Source organism: Pleuronectes platessa, chromosome 12 (genome assembly GCF_947347685.1).
Source record: "Pleuronectes platessa chromosome 12, fPlePla1.1, whole genome shotgun sequence".
Lineage (NCBI taxonomy): Eukaryota > Metazoa > Chordata > Actinopteri > Pleuronectiformes > Pleuronectidae > Pleuronectes > Pleuronectes platessa.
The window spans coordinates 10,958,958-10,974,925 of record NC_070637.1 but is presented as its reverse complement, the minus strand read 5'-3'; the positions used below and the strand labels follow the sequence as shown (position 1 = coordinate 10,974,925).

The following is a 15,968-nucleotide window of genomic DNA, read 5'->3' as shown; positions in this document are numbered from 1 at the left end:
GAATCTTACCCTCCATGCCTCTGGAGAAATATCACAATCCCATCAAAAGGCCTGAAAGCCCCACTGGATGGAACTAATGGAAGTCTTGTGCGCTGGCTTAAGCCTGTTAGAGGAGTTTAATTGATGAAATGAGACGTTTTTTTCCCCCTGCAGATGAATTTCTTCTGGCAGCAGGAGGGGGAATCAAATAGCAGCTGATAAAACTTCTGCATGAACTATCAATGTTTACCTTGAAGATCAAAGGCATACAGATTTTCTTCTTGCAAAAACATTCATAGGCATTTAAAAAAAATCTTTATTCATAGATTTATATTTTTGAAAAAGTCTTTCCATACAGTTGAATTCACACATTCTTCACGGTCAATCACGGGTTAGTCCTAACTTGAGACGGGGGGTATGCACATCGATGGCAACGTTTGGGCTAGCGAGAGATCTCAAGTTGGCGTTTGGCCACACGGTGTGTGAATCAGAAACCACAGCCGCAGACGCCCAACTCAGACGCAGCTACAGCTTAATAAATACTTTACAAAAATAATGCAGGCTTTTTACAATGATCTGCCTCTGATCTGCCATGGTTGTTAAAAAAAATGTGCATGCTAAATAAACATACTCACAAGTTTACATGAGAACCTGGATATTGCAGTTGACAAAAACGGGAGGAAAAGGCGGGGATAGGTTTCGTACCCTGTTCTCTGTCTCCCCTCCCCCCTCTCCAACCCCAACCCAACACACTCCTGACACACTCAAATTTTTTCTATAATCACAAGCCTCTCAGATTCATCAAAACATGGACACAATCTAAACGCACAATCCTAAAATAATACGCTTCCCTTTTTAAGAATACAAAAATCACTTCTCCCTTTATTGACCGAATCTGACTGAGTTATAATTGGCAACACAATTTCAGAGACAAACTATCTTAAAAAAAAGATAACAAACAAAGCAACATTGTGTGCCCGTTTTGGTAAAGTCAAGAAAAGTTCCTTGTGACAAAGTAAAGGTTTGTGACTCTGTTGGGTTTTGGTTCCTCTCGGTTCCTCAGAGCCGAAAAGTCCATTTGTTATTTGACCTAAGACAAAATAAAGACAAGGCTTCAGCCCCATTTTAGCTGAATACTTGAGCAGTGTTGTTTTTCTTCCTTTCACTCTTCATCGGGCTAGAATTCCCTTGCTTCTTCAAACTGTTTGTAGTAGTCCTCATCCTGCGGGTTGTCGGGACACTTCTGCCCGTTGTTGGGCGGCCTGGCCTGGTTGTAGCGGCTCCAGTCCCCTTTGCAAACGATCCAGGGCAGGATGTCCACCTTATAGTGCAGGTCCGCTGAGAACTCGGTGCTGATGAGGTTGGGCGTGCCGGCCCCTTTCCCGCGGGTGATGAGCTTCATGCTGTCGTCGTAGCAGCAGTGCTGCGCGGCCAGCGTGGTGGACTCCAGCGTCAGCATGGAGCGGATGCAGTACCGCGCGGTGGGTTTGTAGATCTCCAGCTTCTCCTTCGGCCCGCTGGCGTCTTTCCAGCGGAAGTCTTTGCGGCTGGGGGCGTCGTGTACCTCCGCTACGCTGTAAGCCACCTCCGTTGGGTAAGAGCAAGGGCAGCTGGGAAGGTCGTTTGCCACCTTGGTCATGTACTTCTTCAGGAATTCGCTCTTGCAGTTCATCCATCGCTCACAGCTGTCTGTGTCTGGAAGAAACAGAGACACGACTTAATGCTCAGGGTTCATACACATCACACATCAATAACCTTAAACCAAATTTCCATGACCAAACATTTTGTGAAATCTCGGTGTATACATGAAAAAGGGACAAAATTTAGTATTTAAGCTAACGATGAGAATTCCAAAGCATACCGTATACCTTCAATGACACAAATGAATGAGACAATAGTTTGATTGAGGTCTTTGTCTGTTGTAAAACATTGCAAGTACTTTACCATTTGTAGCGAAGCATAGTTAAATCTACACTTACCTGGCATAGTGCATTTTCCCACCTGCTTCCCCACCGAACTTTTCAGTTAGTATGAGAGAGTATGCCTGCTTATATTTTGAGCATGTTTCTTTTAAAAGCATATGAATTATTTAAAACTCAGCTTAAAGGAACGATGAAAATATGAATAGAACACATTCCCATGACTTTTCCAGGTTTTTCATGACGGTAGGAAACCTGAATGCTACATCTCCTGACCAGAGTGATGTTTGAAAGGAAGACGAATTTTCACCGGGTTGATTTTTGAGAGCAGACGGATCAAGACAGAGTGGTCAGCGGCACACTGTGCTCCTCCTGCCCTCCTGCTCATTTTCATCTCTGCACAGTAATGAACCACAGACCGGGCAGCATGAGGAATGCTAAGTGTGTGCGGGGAAACTCTGCTGCCAGATGGATAAACTACCTCTGATAGTGTAAGAACATCTGAATGAAGGATCGTCTGCAAGAAGACAAGAGGAGGCAGATTCTTACCGACACCAAAGAGCTCTGTGGCATTGAACTCATCTGTTCCGGCTAACAGGCTGACTTCAGTCGCTGCTGTCTTGAAGGCATCCTCGAGACCTTTAAAGTGATGAATTAACAGTGAAGGGTTAAAAGATGAAAACTACACATATGGCTTTTCTTTTTTTTACTGGTGAGGAATTTGTTTGCTCTGTGATCCCATATCAAGACTCTACCTGGACAGTTGGGCATGTCGCAGGTCCTGGATTCTGTGGCCGTGCAGGCGTAACCACAGGACCGGGTCCTCTTCTGGTTTCCGTTACCACAGGTCACACTGCACGCTGACCAGTTACTCCAGTCCCCCTCTCCGTCCATGTAGTCTAGATCAGAGAGAACAGGGTGAGAGAGGGATCCACAGCTCGGATGCAGGCCACATGCTCGACTTACTGAGGCCTATTAGCATGCCTCACTAATAATAAGTGGGGGGGGGGGAGTACATGAAAGGGGAAGTAGGAGGGCTCAAAGTTCTCTTTGACTTTGTCCCTCAAAGCAGATACCACGCAAGCCTGCATACACACACATACCCGCACACATGCACACATATAGATAGTCTGTTCTACGTGCTGACACACAGTTGTTGAGCCAAAGAGTCCAAGGCCGAGAGCACAGCCCGTGTGTTCTGTAAGTGAAGTAACAGGAAAGCTTTTTTTTTTGCGAATTCCAACAAAGCTACTGCGGATCCAGCAGGAGGCAATTTGCAAATAGAAAAACGTTCAGCGCCGCCCGAGCCTCCCACCAGCAGCCCCGTTCTGACCGTGATTCATTGGTTCGAGAATGGGAAGTGAAATGGCGAGAAATCCTCTTTAACTTCAATTATCTGTGAGCAAGCCGCTGCAATTGGGTATACATGGAAACACTAGGCTCTCTGACCACCTCGCCCGACCGCCGCCGTCACCCATCGCCACCGTCAACCTTCCCCACCACACGCAGACACTTGAAAGCAGCGCTCCATCAATGAGGAGGATATATGTGGGCAGGCACTCCCCCCCCCCCCCCCACTCCCCTCCTGCCATATGCCCCTCATTACAAACATGTTACATGAATACAAGCCTGATAGTTGTGTAGCACTTCCCGTGTCCCCCTTTCATGGCTTATTACAGCCAAAGAGCGGGTGGCTCCTCAAGACAAACTTGGTAATAACCTTCCCTCAGCCCACAAATGAATGAATCATGGGGGGGGGGGGGGGGGAAGGCTGTGATGGATGACCCTTACTGCCTGCCCACAATTATGACTATTTGGTTTAAACCAGGACAGTAATGATGATAAAATATTTCCTCTGCCATTAGTGTGGTATGAAATAAAGGATGAATGAGAGCTGACCGCAGTGATGAGCCAGGAACATGAACCATGGGGAAAAGAAAAGAAAAGATTATAAAATCGCCTTCCTAACCGCGAGAGTGCAAGTGGATAAAATGATATTTTCCACGGCGCACGCATTCCTGTTCGCCCATGCTGGTTTGGGCATGCTACAACACGGGCCGGACACACACTGTATGACAGCGAGTGTAAATTCTTCCGCAGCAGATTTATCTGTGGGGCTTACGTTTTGGAGAGTGTTGTGAGAAACGTGTGGCAGCCTAACAGTACTTCTGGCCCCGCTCCTGCCGCCTGAACTTTGAAGTCGCAATGCGTTTAAACTGTGTCACGTAGCTCGCTCCCCACCACAGAGGAATCCATCTCATAAAAGAGTGTTAAAGGCTTCAATCAGGGGCTCCCGAAGGCTCGCCTGGGATGACTGCACTTATTATGGTGACAGCTTAAATCAGCAAATCTGCAAATTACAGATTCCACATCGGACTGTGACCATCTGTGGAAACGAACAGGGCTCAAATCAGGGCGTGTGGATCCTGTTAAATATTCTGCGATACGCATTGTGCACTCGTTTCCTCGCAAAAGCAGAACACACCCTCCTGCCACTCACCATATTCCGCTTGAGCTTTGCTTCCTCCCCCGGTTCCTCCTCTCCTGTCCCAGTCTGCCGGCGGCCTGAGGAAGTTGCTGTCCTCGCTGTTGCTCCCGTAGGAGCGCTCGTGCTCCCCGGCCTGATGGGTGGTGGTAGTGGAGGAGGACGACGAGGTGCGGGGCCACCAGTTTCTCCAGTTGGGAGAAGCCCAGCTGGGTTTGCTTTCCTTGCGGAGGCCTTTCTCCGGCTCATGGCCCTCCAGTCCATCCACCACTTCGATGGTCACCTGTATTAAAGATCAGAAGTCATCAAAGAAGATAATTAAATATAATTTTAGGGCAGAATTGGTCAATTTCTTTTTTTGATACCCCTTCACACAATATGAACCCCCTTCCCCCTTTCAGCCCTAACACATGTGCCTCCCAGATGAGGGGGGGGGGGGGCACCACCCCTGCCCCACAGCCACCCTCCCACCTCTCGGCCCCTCTCCACCTAAACACAGAGTTCAAAGGGCTACTCGGCCTCCTCCAGACCATGAAAGCCAGATGAATCCTGGGATCAAAGACAACCCCCCCCCCTCCTCGCACAGCCTCACGCCCTTGCTCAATTGGTTGCTCCGCTCTCTTCCCACATCTTGAGATGTTAATACACTTTGTTCGTGCTGGGATTTAGCAGTGATGCTCTCATAGATGGAAAGACCCCCTCGCTGGATTAGACAGGAGAATGATTCAAACGTGGCAGCGGTTCCCTCGACCATCTGCACCACCAAAGGACTTATGAGCAATGGCTTGCCACACATTTACATAAGCTGTAATCAAACTTCATGCACATACCAGTAGTGAGGCATTGGTGGTTAGCAACTGCCTTTTAGCTGTCATTATGATGGACGCGAGACCTCAGTATGTATCTTCTAGGCTTCACTGTGAGCCGGGAGGTGTGAAAGAAGACAGGGGGAGAAGGAAGGAGGAAGGGGTGGGAGAAAAAGGGGGTAGTGATGTGCACCAAACTATTCTCTCTCTTCCTGTTTGCTCTTCCTGTCCTGTGTGCTTGAGTAGCCATGTCTTACAAGTGAGTGAAAAGCATCAAAGCCGCCCGGCAGGTGCACAGACACACATGATCACCTGTATGTTGGGATTCTGTCCATTGATGTCGGCTTTGGAGAGGTCGGGGAAATTATGCAGATCCAGGATGAAAGTGCCGGCGCCGTCCCTGTGTGCGTTGCTGCCGTGCGCCCAGGGCAGGGCCAGCCGGTGCTCTGGACCTGACCTCCGGTCTTCAGGAGCCAGATGGGCCGAGGAGCTGCTTTTTACGTTGATGTTGTTCTGCAGAGGAGAGGAAGGAAAAATAAAATTCATTCATCATTGGTTTGTGCACTCACGATTAAAGATTATTAGAATGACTATGAAACTAAAATCAGTAAAGCAGTCCCCAAGCAGCACCGAATTGCACACACAACTGTTTTTCTTCATCAAGATCCATGAATTATTTCCTGGGAAGTTGAAAATGTCAAAAAATTCCCTATCTTACTATTTAAAAAGTGGAACAAATTCCTGGATCCGCCGCCTGATCCGGATCTCCCCCGTAAATGTAATGGGTTCTATTCTGAGTTCCACCGCATCCTTCCACCGAGCAACATTAGACTGATCTCTTAAGTTGTTTCTTTTCTGTCAGACAGTCAAGTTCTGGGGCCCAGAGAGACGGAGCCACTGAAACAGCGGGACAGACACGGCCCGGACTTCTGTCTGCGTTTTTTCCAAAATATAATGCATCTCGAGGCTGCATTCAGAGCGAGCACCACAGTGTATTTATATATTTCTGTTTTTAACTGCTGCTGCTTTACCATAGCAATATGATGGGGGCATATATAGCATGTTCTGGTGCTGGCTGGCAGGGAGAAAAAAAAAAAGAAGCTCAGCAAGACTGATGGTTTTCTTTCGCGGAGAAACCAAAGCAAACATTGCAAAATAATTACATCTGCCTTCTTATAGAGAGAAAAACATTCGGCCCTCTGAAAGGGGGGGGGGGGGGGGGGTCGTTTATTTGTCCCAAAAGGACAGTTAAGCCATATGTCCCCTGTCAGGTATGCACAGAAGGAACAATTACTTCTCAATTGGACACGTAGACATAAGTAGTCAGCAATCATCCGTTCAGGGGTGGCAGAAAATAAGATCAAACAGAACCATCAATCATGTTCCGTGTTTTCTTTTTTTCATGTCCCCTCTTTTCTCCCTCCATAGTGTTTTTGTGGCCGGGCTGAGGCCTGAGAATATGGCAGCAGGGCTGTACAGTTGCGGTGGCCAGTCACAGGCAGAGTGTCAGCTCAGCCACATTGTGGCGGGCATAAAAGCCCCCAGCGGAGCTGTTTGTGTCCAGCCAAGGTGCACCCTGGGACAATATAGGCGCTGTAAATGGGGCAGCGCAGCACGGGAGGAAGGATTATAAATGTACAATGTAACTTGAATTCAGCCACAGAGATGGGAGGGGGGGGGGCAGCAGCCGGCTGCACAGAAAGACCTCCCTGTCCATTTGGGTTTCACATTTTACTACCCCAGAGACCAGATGGAGTCAATGTGATAACACGATGCATCTCAAAGAATTTTAAAAAACAAACCACCATAATTATAATGATTACACAATTGCCCATAATTTTGAGGAAGAAGAGCAGACGGTTCTGTACTTTGTCTGTAGCCACCAAAAAAAAGAGGGAGGAGGTCACTGTAGATAAGATAATGGTTATTTTTTTATGAGAATTAAATTTTTTGAAATCCTCAAATTTGAGGGAAAGAACTGATTCCAACTAAAACCGCATATGTCTTTTCCGCAACCGCATGATAATGGCAGAGAGGTCAGGACACAGGAGAGATCGCTTTCAGCCGCACTGACTTTGCATCAGCTATCATCCGTCTATCTGAACATCACGCGACCCCGATAGGTCTATGGCAAGTACTTTGGCTTTGAGATGACCATGTGATAACCCCCGCCTTTCAAGTCCCCTGCCGTCAGAAGTCACTCGGTGGCTGTAACCGAGCTCCAGCGACGCAGCGGCCTCCACACAACACGTGCAGCTTCAGTGACAATGCAAATACAGTCGTACAAAAACATACACTTGCAAATGGAGTAAACAGATGGGGTTGATCTCCTCCTCTGGGTGGATTAGATCTTATTTTCCTGGATTATATTTAATAAGAGCCCACACAAGTTGCTCTCAAGTCCAGACGTGACTACTTTCATGATATTGATAGTGCAAATAGGGATTTCAATCCACTGCAAGTGCGACACACTGAACACAGAGCGTTTCTCTTGTTTGGCCTTCACAAGACTGGCATTTGTTTTCATCCACAACAGCTGACATTTAAGGAAACTCATCCAGCGATGCTCTGGCTACTGATTAAAACGAAGACAAAATAATCACTGTTATTGAGCAACGATTCACTACTTTCTCCACGAGTTGGTCTATTAGAAGCAAAGCAGATGCCGCCGCAATCGGTTCAGAATGTGCGCTGCGTTGTCAGGAAAACCCGGTCACGGTATTTTCCAGATTAATCCCCCATTATCCCGACTAATCCCATCTGAATCTTATGTTGAGTCATATTATGCTGTATTACACATGGCGGGTCGATAATCTAAGCCTGACACAAATTTGGTTTATTCAAAGTCAAACTTCAAAGTGTTTTGATTAATCCCGGAGCGTCGCTTTGTATAGTACTTCAATCAGAGGGGAAGCTGAAGACTGCTGGTAAACAAGGGGAATCATCAGTTTGTGAGTACCAATCAGATTTGTTTGATTATTGAGGCAGATAGTGGGAGGAAGAGTTCAGTTTTAAACAAATATATTGAATATGGCAGAGCAGTAATAATTTGATGTGAAACTGCTTTGGGGTTAAAACTAAGAAATTAGGAAAGCAACATCAAATTTAACTTGTATTTGTGGTTAAAACTGTTAAAATCACATCCCACCAAACTCAGATGTTGAGATATATAGTCTGTTGTCGTTTCTGATAGACAGTTCTCTGTAAATAATAAATAATGTCTCATCACATTCATAAAGGTTTGGAAAAAAAATTGACACCTGCCCATAACAGGCACACTTGTTAACTTTTATTTAATTAGAGATTATTTTTCTAGTACCTTCATCTGAACCTTAGACTGAATTTAATCTTTTTATTTCCTAAATATTAGATGTCAAATAAATATGCGCCACTCGAATGAAATAGATGCCACAGGAATTCTCTGTGTGCTAATTTTGTCACTGGAAGTAAATATATAAAAAAAATTCAAAAATATAGAGCAATATCTGCCTAAAATGAAAAGCGTAAATTGAGCTGAATTGCAAATAGTAAAATTGTGCGATTGTTTGGTCTGTAAACCATCAGCTGGACAGAACCAGGGAAAGTCAAACAGATTCTTCTTCCCTTGAGTGCTGAGATTTTTCATAACCTATATTTGTGTCTGGGACAAACTGTGATGTTTCATACATCCATTACTGACTCTTTGTTTTTGACTCAATCGGTTCACAAGTAGAGCGGATGAGCCCCTCGAGTTGAGCTGGACATAATGGAAAGAATGCACAGGCGATGCAGGAATTACTCATCAGAAAGGAATGGCAGTTGTGTAAAGTCGGTTCCGGAATAATATCGACCTTAACATCACTTTCTGTCCCTTCTGAAAAAGCAATACTCAGGACTGTAACTCATTTAAATGTTAGAACAATCAGCAGTGCTCCTCTTTGATGGCGGCCGCTCCACAGTCCCCATCGCTCATCTCAGATCTTCCTCAGCGACGAGCACGCTTTAATTTGGAGATCAAAAGTGACACGCCATCCCTCAGTTCATCTGGGGCCTCCCAGGATGTCCCCCCCCCCCCTCAAAAAGCCATGAATGAACACTTGCATACACAAGCCACCCCCCCCCCCCCTCCTCACAGTATCTCCTCTTCTTTTCCCGCTCCCCCCCCCCCCCCTTTTCACTTTGTGAGGGCTGCTTAAAGGGGCATGACTCCCTTTTCAATTGGGAGCAACTCAGGGGTCCTTCCCCCCGGGGACGCTGGCAGGAAATGAAGGCGGCGCACATTGTGCCAGATGCTTTTCAGCACTTTACTTCTGTAGGTGGAGTTGAAACCCATCCTTCACCTGTCACGCGCCTCACACTGGCTCTAAGTATGTGTTCATCTGCACCATCAAACAAAGATGTAGCATGGGAGCGGGGGGAGGAGGCCGTTTAATGAAATGTTGAAAAGTGCAAAAGCAGGATTAATTATTCACCACATTATTAATCGGTATCTATTTTGAGTAGTTCCTGTGTGACATCACACTGACCGCAGACAGAGGATGAACCTCAGCTCCTGTGCCGCAGGTCAGAGGAGTCTCCTCCTCCACCGCTGCACACTGCAGGTGCACGGAGCCGCATCCTGTCGTTTGTGTGTCTGTGAATGGCATTTCGAATATGACACCTCGGGATGACAATGCACCCCCTGGGCCGTGACAAGCCACGGCTGAGAGGTGACATCACCGGGCTCAATGGCGGACCAGCGAAGCATGTCTGCTCATAGTCAGAGCATTCATGAGCAGGAAAACATCCAGCGCCTGCCCCGACATGGGGCACGGGCGGTGGGCGATGCCGGGGCCCTCTCATCACAAGCCAGGATCTTTGTGTAATTGTGAACTTATGACAAAAGTGAGGCCGGAATGGGTGGAATGTGTTTGGTATTGTATTGGACTGTAAATATTCCTCGGGAGAAGCTGCCTCCCGCTTCTCATGCTGCCAGTCCCCGTCCGGCGTTTGGCTGTTGGACAGACATTTGATGAATTCCTGGAATATTTCCTCAGCTCTGCACAGTCCTGATATCCGACCGGACACTGGCTCTGCTGCAGGTCAGTGGGCAGTGATGGCCGCCACAGTGGAGTTAAGAGAAATTACCCATCGTCGTCCTCTGTTTAGGTAAACATTCTTTCCATTCAACCCCCCGCCCCCCAAGCCCCAATAAAGCATTTATGAAGGGACACCATTCCAGTTGGTATAAATACCCATTTATCACACAGGGAAATGAAGACAGCATTTCAGTAGCAGGCTAAAAATATACATGAAAAAGCAGCTGAAGGATATGCTTAACACTCTCTAAAGAGGCCTGTTGATCCTGCACCCGTCTTAACCCTCGGGTCAGGATCTGGGGCTCTGCCGGAGTCTGTGTGCTTTCTGCTGATGTTAAAATGGGCAGTTAAACTATTAAACCTGTCTGAAGTGGTGTCATGTTGACAAATGTCTCCCTTGTTAATTTCCTCCGAGGGGACACATTCTAAACCAGGATCTCCAGACGACACAGAAGGGAAATGATATCCGAAACTTTTTTTGTTTTTTTATTGATTGATTCTATTTATTGTCTTCAGGGAATGTGTGTCAGTGGTCAGTGGGAGGTGGGTGCATACGGGCAGGGGATCAGCTCTTCAAATGGGCACTTGGATGACAGTGATGAGCCAATGATGACGGAGAAGTGCCTGCAGCTATAAGCATTTAACCCCCCCAACAATAGGGAGGTGTGTCCGGCACAAGGGGGCTGATCTCTGACCCTGACTCATCTTCCAACCCTCTGCCGGCTCCCTGCCATTCCCCGGGGGACACCCCAGGGAGACCACATCCGTGTATGTCAACAATCCCCACAGGCTCCCAGGAAACGCGGACTTAAGTTACCTGGGCCAGTGGCTCATGTGAGCGCTTTTATCAAGCCCATCTGTGACCGAATGAGACCCCTCAGATATCACACACACCGCAACAAATCCCCCCCGTGAAGTAGTATTAAAGGTGACCCCATCAGTGCGGGTGTGTTCCCCTGACTCACCTCTGTAAGTGCTGTGTCCTGATCCCGGCTCAGGGTGACATTTCCCTGCGGCAGCGGACTGGACCGCAGCACCGTGATGTGCAAGGTGAGGAGAAGGAGTCCCAGGAGCAGCAGCAGTTCCGCCGCCAGACGCACCATCCTCTTGACGCGGCCGCGCTTGGCAGCGTGCGCTGTGGCCGGAGCTCCGACTCCGCCTCCTCCCGGTGCAGAGACTCCGATCTCCGGATCCGCCGGGGCCGAGGAGCCGCAGCACCACTTCGGAGCCACTTCGGGAATCACAATTGCAAAAAAAAAAAAAAAAAAAAAAGGAGAAAAAGGGAAATGGATCGGAGCGGGGGAAGTCAGATAACGTGAGCGAAGATTGATGGATTAAATGGGATCCAGTGGATTTTCTTTCTGAAACGGTGTCATAAGTGTGGATTTGTCCTCTTCTAGTGATTATTCATGTGGTTTAATATAAAGCCACATATGATATGACTTCACGCGCTGGATGGTGCGGAACCTTTACGCACAGCATGGACGCGTTCCGCTCTTGTTGCGCCCCCCCCAAAAAAATAACCTCTCCAAGCTCAGGAAAGTTGCAGCCCAGTCGCCCCGTGGTGTCCCCGCCACATCCTCAGCAGCCCCACACCTCCACGCTCTTCCTCGCGTCCACTTCAGGCGCTTTACGCACGGCTTGTTTGGCTGTCCACATTCTGCACCATCCAGCCGGAGCGCGTTTCGACCGAGTTTCAACTTGAGAGAGGAGGGGGGGGGGGGGACAAAGTGCAGGTAACAGCAAAAAAGAGCAACAAGAATCTCGCTTCACGGTGGAGTCGGTGATTCAAAAACGGTATTCATCCATTCTGCTGCTGGCCGAGAGCGCACACCGAAGTCAACAAGTCCTGCAGGAGGAAACCAGTCAAACCACAGCAACCAGCGGCTCGTGAGACACACACGCTGCTCTCGCTGTGCGCTCCTGGGGTGGCTTTATACCACACGCCCCCTGTGCCAGCGCCCTCCCCCTGGTTAACTCTTTCGCCCTTTCGCCCCCCTCGCCCCCCCGTCCTCTCTAAACTGCTGGAGTCCGCCTCGCTGCTCTTGAAGTGCTGAGAAACCCTCCACATGTCGATAATGCTCCACTTCCACATTCAAGTCACTTTAAAAGTCAAATGATCCAAAATGACACGATCTTTCGAAAGTATTAAATATCTCGGGGAGACTTTATTTCCCTATTTTGAACCAGCGTTACATCGCTCACGGAAATCAACTCATCCTCACACGTGTTATTATTTTTTAAAAAATGAAAGAAGCAACGAGGCACAATAAGGAGCCCAAGGACTCAGCGAACCTTGGTGGTCCCCTCCGGCGCGCGGTGCGCACAGGCCGCCGCTCAGAGGAAGACACCCGGAGGCGCGTCCCAGGAGGTCCCGCCTCCCCTGTTGACATGTGTACAGCAGCAGCAGCCTCGTCTCATGTCTGTGACCACAACACTCGGGAGTGCGGAAGGTGCTCTGTGACACTTCCCTCGAGCAAGACAAATGGTGCCTAATGTGATTAAGCCCTCGTGAGACTTTGTTTTTTATTGTTGCCCCCCCCCCCCCCCCCCCCCCTTTCTTCAAAGGCCAGATCGCCGCAGTGTCACATTATGCACCAAGCAGGGATGCTGCCGCTGGGGGAGACTGAACCCAGAGGAGAACAGCCAGCCCTCTTAATGACATTTGTCACCTTTGAAATCAGTGTGTTCCGTTTGTGGAACAATACTGTTCAGAGACATTGACGCGCAATATCCGATTCTGCAGCGTCCCAGCAGTTTGCTCCTCATGGATCAGTGGAGGGGATGTGTCAAACAAAGCCAAATGACGCATGACGCACAGCTCTGGAGCAGCAGCAGAGCCAGAACATCATCCACATTACACGCCTGTCTTCTATTTACATCAAAAATAAATGTAAAAGTGAATGTGAGATGTTTCTGCATTTGGTGTCGTTTCTGCTGCGTCGCTTAGCATCAATACCAGCTGAGCGTGTTGAACATGTAGAATTCAAGCCAAAGAAAACTCCGCTAAGAGTCAGCACAGCTCCAGGTGTCATACAGGTCGACTTTCAGTGAAATGCAGCTTCCAGAATAATCCTGACAAGTTTGCTAACCTCCGACTGCGATGGACTGTGACTGCCATGAGGCCATCTGATGCCCATGTGTTCCAGAAGGTCCTGTGAGCCAACTTGGCTTGAGTGGCAGCCTAGTTTTTTTGTATACTGAAGAACGTCAGTGAGGGGCAGCAGATGGTGCAGATTTTTAAATAAATGCTGCCAGATTTCATATTTCATTCAGTCCTTAAAGCCTCTGTGTCGTAAATAAAGCTGCACCAGTTCATCTAACAGATATCTGATGAGGCTGATATTTGTGAAAGCTTAATTCTGCTTGTGAAAAACAGATGCAAATTTATGATTTTGTAGCATTTTCTCTATGTTGGTCATAGTAGACCAGGTCATGGTCAGAAATTATTGTTCTTTGGTTAGCCAAAGATCAAAGATCAAAGGCCCAGTGTGTAAGATTTAAGTGAATAATAATAAATAATCCTGGTGATGTTTTCACTAGTGTGTTTCATCTAAATTGTACACGGTTTTCTTCACCCTAGAATGAACCTTTGATATTTTAATACTTTAAATCTACGCCGGGAACAGGTCCTCTCTACGGAGGCCGCCATGTTATTTACAGTAGCTCAGACTGGACAAACTAAACACCTTTTGAGTTTTAATGACAACTGAAGGTTTCCACAAGTTCTCTTTCAGCTGCAACATGCAACTTCACCGCTAGATGTCACTACATTCCACACACTGAACCTTTAACATGGAGACTCTTAATTCCTTATATTTATCCATTATCTGTTTCACTACGGTTTCTCCATCCAGTACCAGAGCTAACTCAAAAATCGTCACATCTATACTCATCAAATTGGTTTAAATCATTATTGTCTTTATATAAACACTAACATCTCTTTACAGAAGCAAATGTGACAGGTGTACATTTGGTCCCTCACAGATTTCTGATCAGGCAAACGCACCGAGACGTTTTTTCTGTTTGAATCAAAGGTGGTTTATCTTTGCCATCTTTATCCTGCCCCCTGTTAACATGCATGTCCCAGCGCACAGTCTTCAGTTACAGTCTTTCTACTCCCAGCAGGGCATAGCTGTGCAAACCATGTAAATCTGTCTTTTGTCTGCCTCACTTCAAAAATCACTCTGCAGAATAGAAAAGCCTCTGTCCAAATGGGAAACAGAGAGCGCTGAGAACGGCCTCGGCTGCTTTGGACACAGTGGTGGACATCAAAGGGTCGTGGCGGAGGATCCCCCTTCAGAATAGCAGCTACATGCCATTCCAATAAGCGCAGTGTATTTGGATCTGCAGTTCAAAAGAGGCTGGTGCAGGCAGGCAGGTCTCTGGGGCCTTTCCACCCAGTAGTCTGGCCGCACAGATGTTTCGAATGCCAGCGCCGGCCATTTGCCACTTCTGCTGAAAGCGAGGCCAGTTGGGAGTGACTGGAGGGAGCTTCAGCTGGACATGTGCTCCCCACCTTGCCCCACAGCAAACGTGTGTTACCATTATTCTTTCCAATAACTTCAGCTTCGATAACCCATCAGAGAAAATATTTAAAATCATTTCTGATCTTATTTCTTAGGATAGAAATGGGTTGAGAGCCAGCATGAATTTCCTAACACCCAGGATATGAATGTATCAAGAGATATGTGAATGTATCAAGATATATGTAAATGTATCAAGATATATGTAAATGTGAATTTTCTGTTTTGTTTTGCTGACAACCACTTTTTTCCTTTCATTTCTAAAATATGAATGATACACACTGAACTGGAGAAAGTTTGAGTTTTCTTGAACCTTTTGTTTGAAGTTTTCATAAAGCGCCATCAGTGATACTGCAATGTTGTCCTCCACACTGGGTTCTAATTCAGTTTCTTACTGTAAATGCAAATTCTGAACATCATCTAAAGCAAAAACAAAATAAGATCCCCTTCAAAATGAATTTCATTCTCGAGACTCGTCCTCAGAGCTGAGTTTTTCCTAAACAAGCATTTTTCTTGCCAGATATGATATGACTTATTCACCCCCCCCTCTCTCAACTGTACAACAACGTCGCTGGTAAATCTCCAGCGAGTTGGAGTTTGCCTTTAATCACAGTGGAGCTCGGCGCTTAAACACCACGTCTGTTACACACCGTGATGTTTTCCGAGTTCCTCTTCACCCACATCTGTCCTCTGCCATAAACCTGCGATGAATTTCACAATGTTCCCAGTTTGACGAAAGGTGAAAGTAAACACAAATTAATAGCAGACATCCTGAGGGCGTCGGTGCAACATTTGAGGCCACCTCCCCCCCCCCGTCTCTTCCAGATCTGTATGGAACAGTACACTGGGATGACATCACAGATTTGAGGATTAAAGAAACTGCTTGTATTGTTTCTGGCTATGGGAGCCAGATGTGACTATTCACTTACAGAACAAAGTGATCCACCATAGAGCATAGATTTCAATTGTTTTTCTTTCCTTTAGGGGAAAATACATAAAAAGAAAAAACTTTCTTCACGTGTCTGCAGTTCATTTACCATATTTTTCCAGAGGGTTGCATTTTGTATTTTTTATCCCATCACACAAAATGTCATTGCTGCATTGTTGACGAGGAGGTGGAAACACAAACATGGTAACAATCCACCCGGCGAACAAGAGTCGACTCGACCCAATCTGACACATCGCTAAAAAAAACA

General features: G+C 47.0%; 1 protein-coding gene across 1 annotated transcript; it reads right to left on the bottom strand.

Moving 5' to 3' along the window:
• Positions 1–277: 277 nt before the first annotated feature.
• Positions 278–11,349, bottom strand: ism1 (isthmin 1). The gene is made up of 6 exons (XM_053436361.1): positions 11,212–11,349; positions 5,502–5,702; positions 4,399–4,666; positions 2,654–2,797; positions 2,448–2,537; positions 278–1,674 (listed from the first exon to the last, which is right to left on the bottom strand). Exons 1-6 carry the CDS (start codon positions 11,347–11,349, stop codon positions 1,157–1,159), a joined length of 1,359 nt encoding a protein of 452 aa, XP_053292336.1. The 3' UTR covers positions 278–1,156.
• Between the last annotated feature and the right edge of the window lie 4,619 nt (positions 11,350–15,968).

Coding starts and splice junctions, on each gene's coding strand:
- ism1 (XM_053436361.1), bottom strand. CDS start 11,349: ATGGTGCGTCTGGCGGCGGAACTGCTGCTGCTCCTGGGACTCCTTCTC. Junction 4,667..5,501: donor GACAGAATCCCAACATACAG/GTGATCATGTGT, acceptor TCTTTAATACAG/GTGACCATCGAAGTGGTGGA. Junction 2,538..2,653: donor CGACATGCCCAACTGTCCAG/GTAGAGTCTTGA, acceptor ATCACTTTAAAG/GTCTCGAGGATGCCTTCAAG.